Source organism: Hippocampus bargibanti, linkage group LG02 (genome assembly GCF_051943395.1).
Source record: "Hippocampus bargibanti isolate YZ-2025 linkage group LG02, ASM5194339v1, whole genome shotgun sequence".
In the NCBI taxonomy this organism is placed as follows: domain Eukaryota; kingdom Metazoa; phylum Chordata; class Actinopteri; order Syngnathiformes; family Syngnathidae; genus Hippocampus; species Hippocampus bargibanti.
In genome coordinates this window covers 13,381,086-13,400,588 of record NC_142735.1, presented here as the reverse complement: position 1 = coordinate 13,400,588, position 19,503 = coordinate 13,381,086, and the positions used below count along the sequence as shown (strand labels likewise).

The window sequence follows — 19,503 nt, the reverse complement described above, 5'->3', positions numbered from 1 at the left end:
AGCACAGAGGTTTCACATAATGAGCACTTTGAGATACTTAAGATACAGTCAAGCATCAATTTTGATACTGGATGTGGTGTGCACTGCTTACCATTTGGCCTTTCTTGATTTTAGCTCTCAGTTTCATGACAAAACAACAATGTCAGCGTTAGGGTTCACTTGGCGTAAGTGACATGGACAAACATGTTTAGTTTGATGTGGCACTTTGAGAGAAAGGGAGCACATACTGAGGGGGTCAGTTTAACCGAGATAGCATTGTAACCTGCTTGAAAGAATTACTTTTTTGCTCATTTGTATTCATTTTAGGTGTGAGAAAACAGTATTTTATACAGTTATACTTCAAATATGTTGTTTAATTTTTTTGTCCAAAAGTGTACAGTACGATTTGAATGGGATAGTTACTCAGTTGAGGGATGGTAATTTGAGTCTCTTTCCTTGATCAATCAGTGCAACACATTACAACACAGTCACAATTGGCATAATACTGTCAGAAAATGATGCTCTTACTCCAGTGGATAAAACAAAAAAAGCCTGATTTTCCTCCTCTTTTTTTCTTGAAACACAAGCCTATTTTACTTTTGAGTTCTTTCACCGCTGACACAAACAAATTGGACATGAGGTAGTTCCAGATGAATTTGTTCCTAAAATGGACCACAAAAATCAGCTTAATAAACACAGCCCAGACAATTCTTCAATGAATGGGTCTGCTTATGCCAGCATTATTACTTTTTTCATAATCAAGCAAAGCTGCTTAATATTTTCTTCATGTGTGTGTGTGTGTATGTGTGTGTGTGTGTGTGTGTGTGTGTGTGTGTGTGTGTGTGTGTGTGCGCACGTGCGCACGTGCGTGTGTGTTTGCATGTGCATGTGTGTGTGTGTTAAATTGTGATAAGGTGTAATTAATGTGTATTTATGTCCATGGGCGAATTGTGATAAGGCATAATTAATGTGTATTTATGTCCATGGGCGGTCATCTATAACACATGGTTAAGAATTTAGTTTCATTTTCCAATGTTATATAGATATTTTTTTTTGCTTGTACTGCACAAGCAGAAGCCCACTGCAGCAGTTATGGGCTTAGTTTATTTAATAGGAATGGTGCAGATGTCACTGAATGTAGTGTAGACAGGGCAGCGTGACGGATGACAATGTTTGGTCAGGTTCTGTCTGGAGTCCTTGTAAGGTCCGTTGCTAAGAACACATTCACATTTGAAGCAGGGGAGTGTTTGTGATGAGGGTGAGGGGGGTGTAGGAGAAGAGAATGTGGTGGATGGAGCTGCTGAATGAGAAAATACCCAAACCTAACAACGGTTTGGAAATGCATGTGTGCCCTTGATCATTCCAAACTGCGATTGAAGAACTTTTCAAGTACGCTATTGCATCAAGATAAGAGAGAGGTTGAAATGTACACAGCATTTTCATTTTACAAAGTACTGTGCCTGGTGGAAGACATTTTAAAAGCTTGTGTTATTGTTCCAGTGAGAAGTTGAACACGGTTCAGGATATCCTCTCTGGCAAATTCCTCAAATTTCCAATTGAGTGATTTCCCTGCGGCTAGTCAGGCTTTCACTAGTTCACTTTGGTGTAGGCATGAAAGACTCAACTTGTGGCCCAAAGCTGCCTTGTGACTGTTGGATTACAAATGTGGAAAACATCCTCAAAATGAAAATGATCACCTTGATTGTTCAAAACGCATCTCACAGGTATTTTTAATAGCACAATTACGAGTTGAATTCCAAGAATAACATACATTGGATAGATATTGCCTTTAGTCACAGTCTGATGAGCACCTGAAGAGGAAGCGTGTTGGTCAAAGATTCCTGTTTCCAAGAGCGAATGAGCAGAAGAACAAAGGGGCAAGATGGTGAAGTAATAACTGGGTGACACATTCTCATTATGTTTCTGTCATACCAAAGTGAGCTTTCTCTATGTCTATGTGTGTGTGTATACATTGTGTGTATACATTTTATTGGCCCACCCTATAAATTATTTATACAGTATACGATACTGTATATAGAATATATAGAGTGGCCCAATAAAATGTTGCCATATATTAATCATAGACACATTTCTGAAATGATGTTTTTTCACACGCGCTGTGAGTGGAGACTCACATATCAAAAGAGTGCGCACAAGACTGAGAATGTCCAAAGTTTTGGTTAATAAAACAGGCTAAAGTGCAATGTGCCTCTAGCAAAGTCCAAATAGCTTAAGTTATAAAAATGTTCGTCTACTGTTAAATAAACATTGTTAAATAATTTGTGATAGCCTACAACCATTAAATAGAACAATTTGAATCTCTAAAATCTTTTCAAAAATGGGCAGTTTACAGGGAATGTAGTTGGAGGAATAATCACTGGTGTACTTTCAATTGCAATAACAAAACGCAGTAAACAGAAGCACATTCTTTCGATGACCTGCCGACGGCCTCATCTGACATCGTCACTCAACAAGCAGAGTGGAGAACTGTTTAACCAGTTAACTGCTAGCCAACTCTACATTCAGATTCGAGAACCCGCATGCCACTCAACAGGCCAGACCCTCATGGCACAAAAACCGAGAATGTTTGTTATCTCCATGATCGATAACAAATTGCTGTATTGTGAAAAATGTAATGTATTTGCAATTTGACTGAATGTGAGATTTGTGTCTGTTTATTTGAGCACAAACAAAGCTGGTGTTCTTGCAAGATTTTTCTTTCTGTGAACAATTTTGCGTGTCATATCGTATTCATGGATTTATTATTTTTTTATTTATACATTTGTATTTATTTATTTATTTTTACAGTACAGTCAATGCAACAATGGACTCAATATCCAAGTCTGTCTTTTACCGCCCAAAGCAGGGTTTGAATTTAAATTGCTTAAAATGGATACCATTGTTTTAAATTAGTCCTTTTTTTACAAGGTAACTGTGATTTTGGAGGCACAATTACATGTTAAAGTTGTGCCATGTTACTAGTACGCATGTCTTAAAATGGAGCAAGTGCCTTTGTTGCATATCTACCCGTTTACGCTCCGAGTCTTGTGTCTTTTTTCCCCACGTCCCTTTTGCATCACCACCCTCTCTTTTTAAATTGAAGACTTGTGGTTGATCTTTGAGTCCCCAACGCCACATGATCAAGCTGAATACATCTGCGCTTACGCTGCTTCACTTCTCATCTGGCCTTGCTATCCAGGGCCACAATTTGCTTTGTATGTCGAATGCAGCATAAGGAAAACATGCAATTCAGATCTTTGGCAGCATGAAGCACAATGTAGGAAGTTATTACAGTAAAGTCTCGTTATATCGATATCGGATATATTGATAGTCCCGGTTATATCGATACTATTTCTATGCACGCACGGAGAAAATTACATGCAAACAGGGTCGGATATATCGATAGTCGCGGTTATAGCGATATTTTTTCGGACTCCCTTGAATATCGATATAACGAGACTTTACTGTAATTGCAAAGTTGGGTGATCTTTTATTTTGATCTTCGAAGCGAGAGGTACGATAAACCTATGTGGCATTGTGTATGGACTAGACATTTTGCATACGACCATAGGACAAGTACTGAAGGCTGCATATTGTTATGATGTTTTAATCCCTTTGTTCAGTGTCAGCACCATTTGGAAAGAAACAGCATGGGGAAAATGTTTAGCATCAAGAAAAAGTTAACATTTTACTCTCCCCTCAAAAGAAATACATTCCTCAGCATCTTTGAGAATTATTTACCTCACAAAAAACTCCCCAGCGTGTTGACTGTAGTCAATAAGAACATTGATCAACACTTTGTTTAGTTGACCATGTGGGTCACTTTAACACTCAGATTTCAGCTTCAAATTGAAAAGCGTCACTCGCTTCACCCCTCGACACCATTTCTTCTGCATCTTTTTTCAGGTAACGCTCGGTATAGTGCTCTGGGCAAGAGTATTTGGCACCTTGCTGTTTTTGGTTGTGTCATCAATTGTCATCACCTCATCGAATGAGGCAATAGCAAACCTTAAAGTTGGACAGTGTTTTTATTAAATTCAGATTTAGAAAGTGGCACATATACTTTGGTGTCCAGATAAATGTTCTTACATACGCTGTTGTCTTAGTCAGCCTGGAAGTGTGGTTGGTGCGTCTGTGGTGCAATGAGTCTGGTGACAGTGGTTTCATTGAGGAATTAAATGGAATTAGACTGGATTTGTGTTACGTCATTCAGGCATGGGCCATAAGATCAAGCTACGCCCGTTCGACCATTTATTTGCACACATTCGCCTGTTCTGTCGGAATTTGAACATGTCTCTCACCTCAGGACAAGTTTTGATGATCTCATTTGGCCCACTGCCCTGAGGCATGCCGTACTCGTTGCATGGCCATGTGTGACACTGTCAATGGGTGTTGTTTTATCTGCCTAATCAAGCCAGCCATTGATGTGCTAATCCATTGTTGCGTAAGAGTTCTGGCACAAACGTGTACACATTTTCACTTGCCTAGACAAGTGATGGTGTGTTCCAGTTCAGTAATACTATGTTGACACTATCACGATTTTGAGAGAACATTGAATTCATCTTTAAATAACTCCAAGTTATTCGACAGGCATCTTAAAAACCAAACCCCCAACGGACCAGGAGACAGTGGTGCAACAATGGCTCCCAAGGGTTCTGTTGTACGAGCTGAGCCCTTTCTATGTCTATCGCAACGACACATGTATGCTTGACCCCCCTTGTCCCCAAGTTGATGCCACCTTTATCCTCCCTTCCTTTCTGCCCCCCACTGCCGGCCCACCCAAGGCCTCATACTCATTACTCTAATTTGCTGCCTACTCTTGTTTCAGTATTTTCTCCCATTCGCCCTTTAAATTCCCAGTGATGTGTGTTTGGCTTGAAATATTTCACAAGACTAATTGTTTTCAAAGTCAAAGTCAGATATATTGTCAAATATGCTAAAATGCGTGACATACAGCACAGATGAAATTACTGTCCTCTCGGACTCAGCATGCAAGGCACTTATAATGACTTTAACAAACATAATAAACATGAAAACGCCAATTTGCCGGGAGAGGCAAATTTTTAGATATCATTGAAGTTGTCCGATCCTGGTCGAATGCGAGGAAAATTGCTAGGAAAATTTGAGGTTCTAGATAATCCGTTCATCCATGCTCAACCACCGCAACTCACTCATTGGACATTGCCACACATTTTTAACATTTGAGGATACGCCACAGGAGGTGATAAAAGAAAATGCACATACAGTGCACATGCTAATGTTGCTATTAATTGGCCCATTCCGTGTTGCCGCAGTCATTGCAGTCAATTGTTTATTTTGTTTGCTGTCAGCCTCCTTAAATACAGTAAAGTCTCGTTATATCGATATCGGATATATCGATAGTCCCGGTTATATCGATACTATTTCTATGCACGCACGGACAAAATTACATGCAAACAGGGTCGGATATATCGATAGTCCCGGTTATATCGATATTTTTTCGGACTCCCTTGAATATCGATATAACGAGACTTTACTGTATATTGTTTTGCCTGACAGTGTTGAATATCCTCTGCATGCAAAGTACACAAAGGGTGTGGGTCTCAGATGTTAGACCTGAAAGTGATGCTCAATGACACATTGTGTTCGGTTATACCTGATAAGCCGGCAAATTTCTGCTTCGACTAGAACATGCCATCCCATGCCAGGACTTCACACACAAGACACCGAGGTAGTCAAAAGGCAGTTTGAAAAAATGGTCCGATGGTCAGTGTAAAGGGATGGAAAAGGAATTTAACCATGTTTGGTTCAAAAACACACTGGTGCTCTGTGCTTAAATGTCTCTTCTGTTTACTGTTCATCTGCTTTCCGTTTTCCTGATTGTCAGTTTATCTAACTGCCTTTTGTTTTTCTTCCACACTTCTCTTTCCCACAATCCCATCTCTGACCCCCATTCCTCTCCTGCTCTTTCTCCCTTAGTTTCCCACCACTGTTTTCTCTTAGGATTGCTTTCTGTCATTTCCTTTGCTCTTCATGAATGACCGCATCGTGACTGCTCATCTTCTTTCTTCCCTTGTTATTCTTCATCATCCCCCATCTGTGTCATAAATGAAACGGAGGATGTCGCCGTTTGGAAGCGGGCGAAGGTCAGTCATTTTGACCGCCAGGTCTCTGACGTTTCCACAGAAAAGAAGGCTATGCGACCTTGGGAATTTCTTGGACTGCACAGTACTAAGGACTTATGGCGTAAAAAAAATATCTGAACACACCTAAACTAAATGTGGCATAAATATGACAAAGCTCCTGCATTAAACACAAATGCCGTTGTATTTTTTTCACCAATATTGAATGACATACTTTTTAGCACTTGCAATATGATTCGCCAACAAGTATGATGCTGCGGAGGCACTTTGTTGACAAATCCGTTTTCAAGACTTCATTGAGATGTTGGAGAGCTGCTCGCAGCATATTGTACAGAGCAGGTTTCGTTAAGACGTCAGCGCAAATCCAGACTTCAAACAGGTCTTTGTGTATTTTCTGTAAAATGCACCTTTCTTTTTCTTTGTGGGCATTGGCTCTAGGGTTGTCTTATTTTTCCTAATCGCAACGAAACGTTCCAAATATAAAATTGATTTTACTCATTTTTGCACCCCTTTGGATTTTTAACATAAAAATTATGCAACCAAGACAAATAGACATGCATCAAGAGTCAGTCACTGACGGATGTAACGGAGAGAATCCCACCACTTTTTAAGAAAATATTTAAGTATTTAAGACTGAAAACAACTTCCGACAGACTAAATTGTCTGGGCAGGATAGAAAATTGTGGGGTACAGTCGGTCCTTTCTTAGAACAGGATTTGGATCCTGCTCTCATGACTCAACTAAATAGAAATGATGATTCCCTCAACCAGATGATCTGTTCAATGAATGTCCTGAGTTCTCAATATTAGCAGCTGCTACTTTATCTCACATTCCAGCAATCTTTCTTTTACATGTCTTTTTAGTCATTTGAAGCCCCAAAAGGCCTTTCAAAATATGCATTGAGTACTCTGACCTAAACAAAACAAGTGTATGCAGCTCATTTCACTTAGCTTTATTTTTATGTAAGGGCATTAAGAAAAGACACCGGGAAAAGTATTGGAGTGATCAGCTGGGACAGACCTCTGGCTTGATTTAATTTGTATATAGACGTTCCCTTATGGCCCTTTGTATGAAATTTAGATATGATGTCACAAAAATATTAGATCCAAAAAAGTGAGGTTTAACACATATGAATGTTCAAACACAAAGACACGCGCACACGCACACACTCACACACTTTTCTTGGAATTCGTTTACTTGGTTCATCATACGGCATCATTCTTTTTTATATCCAAACAATGCAAAATATAGGCCTATTGGTCTGTCACTACTCTCTAGTTATACATGTATAACTATTAGTGTCTTGCATGCTGGGTCCGAGAGGACATTAATTTCATCTGTGCTGTATGTCATGCATATTAGCATATTTGACAATATATCTGACTTTGACGACTTTGACGTATACCCATTTTGCAGTAGTTATTGTCAATGCTTTACATACTGTGTACCATTTTTGCCTTGCACTCATGTTACTGAGCCTCCATCATGGTCTTTCCTCAGAACATTATTGTTTCCTGTTTTCAACTCCATGCGGAGGTCATGACTGATAATATGTCTGTGTGACTAGATAAAATGTATTTTAAACCCAAATTGTTTCTAATAATACTTTCTGCTGTGCAGAATGGGGAAAAGGGTTTTTGGAAAGGGGTTGGTGATATTGGTTGTTGTAGAAAAGCTATCTTTGTGTTGACAAACTCCAGAATGTTCAATTCGCTGCAACAATCTAAACATAGATGAAACATGTTCGCTGCTTACGTAGTGGGAACAGAGAAACACCCTTCAAAACAGACACAAGCATAATGGCGAGCATGGTCGACTTGGGAAGAGTCTAAAAGTTGTATTTGTTTTTTCAACAGTAGAGCAAGAAATCACAAGTTGAACATTTGCATCTGTTTCAAATAAAATAAATCAAAAAAGGCCTCCTTTTTATTCAATGAGGTTTTGGATTATGTGATTCAAATAGCACCCAAAATGTATCAATAATGGAATTGTCACCTTTGCAATTTAATTTCTCCATATCTGAAAGCCATAGAGATAAAGAATGCTTCACAACACATATATTTGAAGGACCGATGCATTGTATGAAACGTTGTCTTACCAGAACTCATTCTTTTTGATGGATACACATATTTTGGTTCTATCTTTTACTCTCGTGATTCATTAATGATCAGCTTCCTGAATACCCAAAATATTATAACATATCGAGTGGCAAGAAAAGAGGGATTTAAAAACATCACGTCAATTGGCAGTTTGTCTTTGATGTCAACCTAAAAACTGTAATAGTGATGACACAGCATTGCAGTCTCTACCATTGCAACCTTTTGTGGCCATATTGTCACCTGGTACAAACCTCCTGGTGTGACATCAATTATTAACTTTTGAAGAGATACTGTAGGTACTTCATATACAGGCCTGTTTTCCCGTACATGGCTGAGCTACAGTATATGGGCATCAGCAGCAGACGAGCATGTAAATATAGCTGGGATGCCCCCCTGGCATTAAATTATTTGAACTTGATTGTGCAGTTTTGTTTGAGGTTCTTGGATTGGAGTAAAAATAGAAATTCCTCATCGTAACTAAAAATAGTTTTGTCTCATCCAGCCACAAGACACATATTTCACTTGAATTACATCGCATTGTAACTTTCACGCATTGTAATCGTGTGACTGTGGTTCCTTTACTTGTGGGTAGGCAGCGACATTATATGAGGTACTGTACGATGATGTGCGAATACAAATGGATGTTTATCCTATGGATAACTTACATATATGGCTTCAAATATTTATGTTTCGATTGAATAAATAAGTGGCTCTCTGTACTCATTTCTTTTCCAGCAGTGATCCTGCCGCCATGGCATCCGGACCGCCAGATGTGATGGTCAATCAAGAGCCTGCTGAGGTTGCTGAAGAGTGCTCAGGTATATTCGTTCAGTCAACACAACATATCGTAAAGTTCTGGGTATAGTTCTGGGTTTGAATCTTGGCTTCGGTTGTTCTTGTGTTTTTATCTCTCTCGAAATATTTAATATTTCTTGATTATGCTAAATTCACCATTATTGTCAATGTAAGTGTGAAAGTATGATGCTCAAGATCTTCCCTGCAACTAACTGGATAGGGTACATGTTATTTGAGAGTCAATCATTGTTTTTCTTCAAACAAATGAATGAATGAATGAAAAATGAAATAATTGAATGTTTTTTGGTCAACGCGTCCTGGCATTGTTCCTTGGTAGCAGTCTGTTTTGTTCTTTTTTTTTTTTACAATAATTGTCATCCTGTTCATCATCTTGTATGTGCGTTAGGAGCACGTGCTACAGATTAATAGAACAGCTGGGGATATTTTCAACTGGACATTATCCATCCATCCATTATCCGCTTATCCTCAGGAGGGTGGCGGGACATGCTGAAGCCTATCCCAACTGTCTTTATGCAGACACTGGAGACACCCTGAACTGGTAGCCAGCCAATCATAGACAAAAAAACCATTCGCCCTCACACTCACACCTACCATGCATGTTTATCTAATGTGGCAGGCACAAACTCCACACAGGAAGGTCAGAACCCAGAATCGAACCTATGATCTCTGTACGGTGTGGCGACATGCTAACAAGTCGACCACCCCCCACGATATTATATTGAATGTAAATTTTGCTTTCTCAGTGTCACACACATCAGAGATTGCACGGCCACTCTATATATTTAGGTTGGCCTTTCTGCAGCTGAAAGCAGGAAATGAAGAAGCAGAGAAAGTGAATATCATCGCTCATACCCAAGCACATCACATTGTTACAGAGATAAACAACATACACTGATGATATGATCGGAACAAGGAGGCAGTGTCACAGCATGTCCTCTTGTGTTTGTCTTGGCTCCAGTCTGAGAAGTAAACAGGTGACTTATCTCCCTTTAGTGTCAAATAGAATGTTCTGTGTTTCGATTGGATCTGCCGAAGTAGAGGGCTTGGAGCAGTGGTGGCCAATTGCTGGTATTCTGAATGGCCATAGCACACTAACTGGGCTGCATAGAGTCTAACTTTTATTTTTTTGTGAAGAATTGATGATTGTAGGTCCACGAGTGTAGAATTTCACAGTGTATATCTGACTGAATTACGATTGACATTAATTGATCTATCCAGTCATTCATTTTGATACAGTTTACCTGCAAAATGTATAGTACACCTTTGCCAATCAAGAAGAAAGAACACATTTTGATGTGTTAAATCTTGTTTTATGAAATGTGTATTTAGAACTCCGAATGTCATTCTAGGCTGTTCTCCTGACACTTGTTTATGACAAATTGTCCTTCCAGTTGCTTGAAAGTCATGAAGCCAACTGCTCTCAGATACAACATGACCTCATAGTATCACTCCTTACACACGCTGATGCAATGTCGGCGTTGATCTGCTTAACGCCCCTTTTTAGTTTTTTATGTCTTGTCAAAGGTCATAGTTTTCCTGCTGTTGGTAAATTCCCATGGAGTGAAATGATAACGTGTGTGTGTGTAAGTCATCATGGCAGTGAAAGAAAGTCTGAAATTGGGTAAAACGTCACTCAGGCTGACCTTCCAGGATATGAGTGGTCTCTGTGTAAAATGTGTACCTGAGTGGTATATTGCACCTGAAATAGCGGAATTAAAGTACCTGATAGTGTTTCCAGCTTACTTTCAGTTTTAAATTGCTGAAAAGCCTATGAAGCCTCATCAAGAGCATGCTGGAAGCTCCTCAAGTACAGATGGAACATCGATGAAAAGGTTTCTTCAGCCGTCATCTGTACTTCTTTGAAGGTGTCGGACGTTTCGCTTCTTATCCAAGAAACTTCATCAGCAAACTAAAGTCTTACTGGTAGTTTATGCCCTATATATACAGTAAAGTCTCGTTATATCGATATCGGTTATATCGATAGTACTGCTTATTACGATACTATTTCTATGAACGCAAGGAGAAAATTTACATGCCGCAGGATCGGATATATCGATAGTCCGGTTATATCGATATTTTTTCCGACTCCCGAGAATATCGATATAACGAGACTTTACTGTATATATATATATATATATATATATAACGACTGTATATATATATATATATACAATAGCCTGCTTAGGCAACATAGGATTATATATATATATATATATATATATATATATATATATATATATATATATATATATGGCCTGATTGCCCCACTATCCACCTCATAAGTATCACCTCATATATATATATATATATATATATATATATATATATATATATATATATATATATATATATATATATATATATATATATATATATATCCGACCTCATCAGTATTACTAATCCTATGTATTGTAATAGTGATGAGGTGATACCGGTGGAAGTGGGGCAATCAAGCCAGTCGTTAGTCAGAACAATAGGAACAATCAGTGGAGCTGCAGGGAGTAGACTCCTGCTCCCCCCAACCTGAGAGCAGGGACCTATCATAGCAGAGTCCAGCACCGCCATGTCTGGACAGTAGGGATACTATATATAGGGCCTAAACTACCAGTAAGACTTTAGTTTGCTGACGAAGTTTCTTGGATAAGAAGCGAAACGTCCGCCACCTTCAAAGAAGTACAGATGACGTCTGAAGAAACCTTTTCATCGAAGGACCACTCCTGTACGACTGAGAGCTTACACAGACGTACAGGTAAAACAGTTCACTTGGTGTTGACAGACAAGGATAATGAGAAATGGTTGCCAGTACACAGTAATGATGTAGAAAAATACATTTTTTTATTTTTTTTTACGCAAAAATAGCTTGGATAAAGTGTGTGAAATACTGTTTGACAACACTTGCATCTCCTGTCCTCAGATACCAAACATATTTTCATTTAGTTCAATCAAGACACTAAGGAATGCTCAAGGATTCTCTGATATAAAATATGTTTGGAATTCAATTAGACTTAAAGGACAACGGACGTCTCCGGACAAGTTGTGTCCATAATTTGTAAAATGGCTTCAAATGACTTCTACTGAGCGTATTTTAATAAGATTCCACCGCATATAGCTATATTTTATGTTTTAAGACTCGCTCTGAATATTCAGGAAGTCTTGTTTTTGAGTTGGTGACGAGTCCGTACCTGACGTCACGAAAGGACCGCCCCCTGACCGAAAAAAGACACATTGTCGCAGTCCTTCCATCACGTCAATGTATTTTGCTGTACATGTTTGGTCTGAGAACCGTGTTGCACCCAAAAGCCGCCAGAAGAGGGCATCCAAGCTCCATATAAGGAATTTATCAGCCTGTGGAAGCGGAAGTGGCCCCTGGAGGTCGCCATTTTGTGCCTCTTTTTTTTTGGGTGAGAGATTTTCCCCCAATGTTGCCTCAAAATGGCACATATAATTCTTTAATCGATTGCAAACATGTATACTTTCCTCTTCAGAACTATTTGAATCATCTTCATAACTGGATGTGTCACAAGAAAGCATATTATCCGAATCTGAAGCCATTGTTTTGATTCACAAGCAATGCAAGACGTCTTGGTGTGACGTCACGAACTGGGAGCGGGACTTTCTGAAAATGCCCAATTCGCAGCTCAATTTTTTGCAGATTTTGGTCATTTTTATTGGTGTTTTGCATTTGAATAAAAATATCATACTGCATGTTTTGGGTATTTTAGATGCTATAAAACGTTTTTCTGATGTCAGTTAAGAAACAAAAAAGTGACGTTGATTGTCCTTTAAGTATACAGCAAGTGGGTGGCTCGGTCACGTCAACTTCACAGTGCAGAGGTTCAATTCTAGCTCCAGCCCTCCTATGTGGAGTTTGCATGTTCTCCTCCTGCCTGCGTGGGTTCTTTCCGGGTCCTCTGGTTTCCTTTCACATTCCAACAATAAGCATCGCAGGCTCATTTAACAATCCAAAATTGTCCCTAGTGCGAGCTCTGTCAGTGTGGCTGGTTGTTCCTTTCTGTGTGCCTTGCGATTGGCGGCCAACCGGTTCAGGGTGTCCCACGCCTACTGCCCGAAGACAGCTGGGATAGGCTCCAGCAACCAGTACAATCCTATTGAGGATAAACTGGTTCGGAAAATGAATTAAAGAAAAACAGTAAGAATTGGTCGAATTATGTTAGAAATACATAAAATCATGAACCAAGTTTTGAGATTCATTTTGGCTTCCAGAAGAACTTTGAGAGCTGATTTCCAAGGGCATTTTTAGTTCATTCAAGGACCTGACCAACGCAGCAGATTAGACAGGGAGGTAGGCTGTCTGTGATGTAATGTGCACTCCCCCACCCCCAAAATGAATGGAACTGTCAGACCATTTGTGTTTCAAATCAAAAGTTGAATATTAGAGACCAACAGGTATCTGTCTGTCTCACACCATCACACATTGCAAAATATGAAAGCAGCTTGGTTCACAAAGAACTTCTCAACTTATAGTTCTTTGGCTTAGCTGTAGGACTTGCGCGATACCCGTCAATACACACATATGATTATTCTACCTTTGGCCACCATTTTTTGGGGAAAGGGCAATATGATGGTTATCTTCTTATTGCGGCAGCCACTGCTCTGAATAAGGTGAACCGAGGAGAACTACCGCATTTTCCGGTGTATAAGGCGCACCCAAAAGCCTTGATTTTCTTCAAAAGATGACCCTGTGCCTTATATATTATATATATATATATATATATATATATATATATATATATATATATATATATATATATATATATATATATATATATATAAGTAATATGAGGGCTATAAAAGCTCTCAAAACTCCTGTCAGCAACCACCGACTCCATTTCCCCCCATAGAAGAAGTAGTGTATAACCCCAGCCTCCACTGTAGCCTCTTATAAAAAAAAAAAAAGTTTCATTCATTGAATGTGCGCCTTATCGTCTGTTGTGCCTTATATAGGGAACATTTTGAAAATACACCATTCATTGGGGGTGCGCCTTATACTCTGGTGCACCTTATACACCGTAAGATTCGGTAGGTTATCACAATAATAACCATGTATTTTGAAAATCATTATTCATACATCTTTTTTTTTTCTCCATGAAATTACCCCCTCATTCTACCTTAAAATATCAGTCTCATAAGCTTCCTTTTAACCATTAGCACCAACTCCCCGCCACCTCCATGTGTCCTCTTCTGAATACATGCACTTTATAGCTGTTTAAAAGGTTATAAAAGAGTTGTTCAGTTTTCCACTGCAGTGCTAATGGAGCTGCAGTCACTTGAGAAACCCTTTACCACCATGCTCGATGTGTTTATGTGCTCATTTGTACATGTGGGTTTTCTTTGTATGCCTACCTGGGCTATTATAGCCAACGGGCAAATTGCTGGAACTGCACTTCATATTATGTCAGTGAATAAAGCTGTAGCATGTGTAATTGCCTCATTAGAATACCACGGTGGGATTAGTTTGAATGAGTCAGGAGATAACCAACAGCGAGAGCAAAAATCTGCAAGCGTGTTTCAAACGGCTCCTGTTCACAAACATGCTTCTCTCTCTTGTGTTCCTTCAGGAAAGAAGAAGTCCAAGTTCCAGACTTTTAAAAACTTCTTTGTCAGGAAGAAGAAAAAGGAGCCATCGGGGGATCATGCAGAGCTTAAAGGCAGCCAGTCAAGTGACGATATTAGTAAAACCTCCAAAAACAATTCTCTCACCCGTTCAGAGAAGGAGAAGGGGTAAGATCACATATTTGCACATGCTCATACGGATTTACTGAACGTGTAATCATGCCAGTGAAGCATGAATATAGTTTAGATTTCTATTTAGATGACAATTCAACATCAACATTTCATATCACAAATATCAAATGTGGTATCTGAATAACAAACATGAAACTTTTTGAAACCCCGCCTTCCCGTCCCCGTGCCCCCCGCCCGAATGTACAATACAGATTCAATATCCACCAGTATATCAGTATCAGTATCAGTATATCACCATCAAGTGATCCACCCTTGGGTATTGCATTCACCAAAATTACCATAGATTATTTTAGCATTGTCCTTCTCATATAAGTTAAAATAATAGATGATCGCAGCGGCATGCTTCGTGTTTACAAGGCAGAACAAAAAAAAAGATTTAACCCAGTGATAATGACCTGAAAGTTTATTTTTGTCAATCTCCCGATCTTCCAGTAATATTGAGTGTGCATGCCCGGTTTTCCAGTCTCACGGCAATAAGGAACAGCCTTTTCCTGTATTTGTTTTATGTACATATCTTGCCAGTCTTAATTTCCTTTCTTAAAATAAAAGCAAAAAATGTGTGACTGCAACATCCTGTTGTGGCTCCTCTGATAAAGAAAGATACATCACTTTTAAAATGAAAGAACCCACAATATGGTTCTTTTAAATGTGGAAGTAGAGGAGGCAAATGGTTTGTGTGGTTTGGTGAATTTTTTTCCGCCCTTCTTTCTGTTTTCCAAAGGTCAAAGATTAGCCTGGGCAGCAAGGCCCTGTCGCACGACTCAGTCTTTGTTTCGGATTCGTCAGAGGCCAATGAGGCTCTGGGGGCTTCTCAAGACAGCATTCATGGGAAAGTCAAATCTCTGCAGGTACACTTGCAACTCTCACTTCACGATAGTGATTGAACACAAACTGGGCCAATGATCTGAAGTCCCCCCAAAACAATGTTTGACTCAAAAGGTATTTTCTTCTGCAAGCCAAAGTCGTTCTATTCCATTCTTTAAAAAAAATCATCATAAGCATGAGTTTAGAAAAAAAGAACAAGGAGCTTCATGTAATCGTGATTAATACCTCAGAAATAGGAATGTAACAGAATAACAAGCATACCAGTAAATGTTGTTTGCATAACGGTGTGTTTGTATCGTGGTCACACGATGTGCTAATTGCAATGTAGATTCAAGGCAGTCTGAGCCAAAACTACTGTCCAAACAAATCGTAATGATGGTGAAGAGAGCACACTGACTGAACAATTCATCACCACAAATGTCTCCAAAAAGAAAATGTAAGACTTTGAAAGACTGCCCCCTCATTCCTCCCGCCACTTAAACTACTCCTCTAACCTGTGTACATAATCAAACCCCGAAGCAGATTTGACGCTGGTGAAACATTCTTGCGTGCTAAAGCGAATAGTGTGTCACATAGTCATAAAGAATGCTTGATTTGTTTATGAACTTTTTGCACATTCCAAAAAGGCAACTTTCGGAGTTTCTGATCAAGAAATCTTGACCATAACCTCAACTGTGAGCTAGTTTGTCATTTTGATACACGAGGAGCCAAATAGTAAACATATTATGTAAGAAGCAAGCTGCGCATTGGATAAAGATTGCACATTTTGCCACCCACGATGTGGCCTTGTTTCTGAATGTTTGCCCTCCATCCCACCACATGATACAGGTCAAAGTATTATTTTTAGGTGTGTGTTTCCAAGAGTATCAAGACACGTTCTAAAACTTGAATTTGATTGATATTTATGACATTTTTAGGAAGATAAACTGTTCAACTATTGTGTCATGGAAACACAACTTCATCATCTTTCATGTGGTAGATCCTAAATGCCGTATGATGAAAAAAATCATCAGAATCAGAAAACTTTATTCGTCCCACAATGGGGAAATTTGCAGTCCGCAGCAGCAATTTGAAAGGGGATGGGGGTCGGGGTGTGAAAGGATAGAAAACAAGATATTATAATCATAGCAAAATAAAGTAAATGTAAAACAAAGTAATGTAGTTTATTCAATACATTGTAAGAATGAAAATTGTAAAAGAGCAGTACATTTGGGAGACTCAACAAATTCTCAAAAAAAGACTTTATCAACATCGCAGGGATAATATAAGTGGGCCTCAATCTGCAGTACATTTGCAACCAAAAAACTAGCAACCACTCATTTGACGACAATGAGGTTAAAATCTTAGCGAAAGAACATAGATGGTTTGAAAGGGGGGTAAAAGAAGCGATTCTTATAAAACAACAAAATCCTTCATTAAACCGGTCTGGTGCGGTGAGGTTCAATTTGGATCGTTCATACAATAGCCTGCTTAAGCAAAACAGGCTAGGCAACATTCGGAATGCTGATGAGGTGATACCGGTGGGAGTGGGGCAAATGGGCCAGTCGTTAGTCAGGAATGTAGGAACAATCAGTGGGGTCACAGGGAGTGGTCCTCTGCTCCCCCCAACCTGAGAGTAGGGACCTATCATAGCTGTGTCCAGCGCCGCCATGTCTGGACATTACGGATATATAAATAGGGCTGATACGACCAGTCAGACTTTAGTTAGCTGACGAAGCCTCTTGGATAGGAGGCGAAACGTCCGAAACCTTCAAATTTGTACAGATGACGGCTGAAAAAACCTTCTCATCGATGGACATCTCCTGTACGACTGAGAGCTTACACAGACGTATAGCAAAATAAAAATGTCAACTGTACACCTATACTGTAAATGTGCAAAAAAAGTTTCATAAAAAACTGTACATAGTGCAAGTATCGAATTGTCACTCGAATTCCAGGACCCACAGAGTTTTACGCCTACATAAACATTCAATGCAGCATAAGAAACGTTAGACTCTCTTCTTTCATCAGAAAGAACGAGTTAATCCCTAAATGATATGGAGTGGATATGGAGTTATATGAGCTTGAAATGAAGGTGGCTGTCCAAAAAACAATGCAATACATATATATTGGTTTATTTAGCGCTTTAACAACAGCTAAAGCTGGAACAAAGCGCTAACATGGACAAAAAGGGAAATGATGCCCCCTTGTGGAAGGGAAAAACATTGCCAGAGGCCATTGCCAGAGGCCATGGCCAGCGCGTTATCGGCACCCAAGCAAGATAAAACTAAACCCGAACAAATTTGGGAATGGAGCTCTGTCATGTTTTCAATTCCGGAATAAATTCGTCAATGGCAGTGAATGAGTTAATGTGTATAGAATTTAGACAGATATTTCGAGTCACCTGAACCCATCAAAGTATTTCAAAGCAAATATTGTGACATATGCATGCTGCTATTATTAACCCTACAACAATGAAAGCAATTTAAACAAGTTAGATACCGTGTTTGTTTTGCACATTGATAAATAAATGAGTCACTGATTGACAATACCAGACCCACATGCAACAAACAGATGGAGTGTTTTAGTTTCTGTGATACTTCCCGGCAAACAAACGTACACCCACACGCACGTTGCCAAAATTAAACACTTACCCCTCTCGAGTGACTATGAGCACGTCATTGTCTGTTAATCATACTCTACACCAGGAGACTATCCCATAAACAGTCGGCGGACAAGGTCTAATTCAGTGGACACCATTTTCAACATTGAATTGTCATAAGCGGTGTCAGGAAACCCAGTAGCGGGCCATGCATGTGCATGTCACTTCAAGGCCTTCAGTAGTGCTACATCTGAATCAATCAGCTGCGAGTGTGGTGTCATATTACTAGACGTCCACTAGAGGGTGCGATTTGCCAAGAAGTAACTCATGACTTGATGAAACTTGAGAAATACTGTCGTTAAACTATTCGAAAACCAAATGTAGCAAGTGTTGTTTTCCTGGAATTGCAGCTCCAGCTAAAGCAGGCCATCAGACTGGGCTCCCCTCCATCGCTGATGTGTGTCAAGAGGACAGAAGATGCCGGAACCATGTCGGAGGATGACGGTCTGCCCTGCAGCCCCCCTGAGTACACTTCTCAAGCAGCCATGGTAACATGCGCATTACATGTTCAACCTCATCACCACAACTTCTCACACGTGCATCAATTCGTTTCTCTCCACCTGTGTCTTTCAGAAGCAGGCCCAGAGAAACAGTGCCGTCAGCCTGGAGGGACTAGACAGTGATGAAGACCAGGTAACCGTAAAGGCATGACTGGATACCAAATTTACTCATTCACTGCCAGAAATGCAAAAATGTGTTAACTCCAGTGACAGGGTTTTTGTCATTGTCACTTGAATTCCAGGACCCACAGAATATTCCGTTTTAGGACTGCATAAACATTCAAAACAGCGTTAGATACCTTAGACTCTCTTCTTTCATCAGAAAAAAAGACTTAATTCTTAAATTATATGGGTATGGAGTTATATGAGCTTAAAATGAGGGTGGGTGTCTAAAATACAATGCAATGCATACATATTGGTTTATATTGCACTTTAACAACAGCTGAAGCTGGAACAAAGCGCTAGGATGGAAATAAGGGAAATGCTGCCCCCTTGTGGAAACGAAAAAAAAACATTTTCAGAGGCCATGGCCAGCGCTCTATTGGCACCCAAGCATAAAAAAACTAAACCAGAACAAATTCTCAATTCCTGAATAAATTTTTGAATGGCAAGTGAATGAGTTCAACAGAATAATTTTAGATTCCGATGTTTGTTTTGCGACGGTTCCAACACAATTACAAGGTTATGAGAACTGTTCAATTTATTATTATTGTATCTATGCTTGTCTGTGACTGTAATTATTATTATTATGAATG

The 19,503-nt window shown here is 39.4% G+C and overlaps 1 protein-coding gene across 2 annotated transcripts in view; it reads left to right on the top strand.

Annotated features, from left to right (window-relative positions):
• Window positions 1–19,503, top strand: part of LOC148901603 (uncharacterized) — a 41,838-nt gene that overhangs the window by 9,430 nt on the left and 12,905 nt on the right. The window contains exons 2-7 of one of the 2 annotated variants that reach the window (XM_088989478.1): window positions 5,938–6,104; window positions 8,936–9,018; window positions 14,596–14,758; window positions 15,504–15,630; window positions 18,599–18,736; window positions 18,822–18,881. In XM_088989478.1, coding sequence (XP_088845604.1) covers window positions 6,067–6,104; window positions 8,936–9,018; window positions 14,596–14,758; window positions 15,504–15,630; window positions 18,599–18,736; window positions 18,822–18,881 — 609 coding nt within the window. In that variant the 5' untranslated portion in view covers window positions 5,938–6,066. The remainder of the gene's footprint in view (window positions 1–5,937; window positions 6,105–8,935; window positions 9,019–14,595; window positions 14,759–15,503; window positions 15,631–18,598; window positions 18,737–18,821; window positions 18,882–19,503) is intronic. The other variant, XM_088989477.1, reaches the window with a different exon arrangement.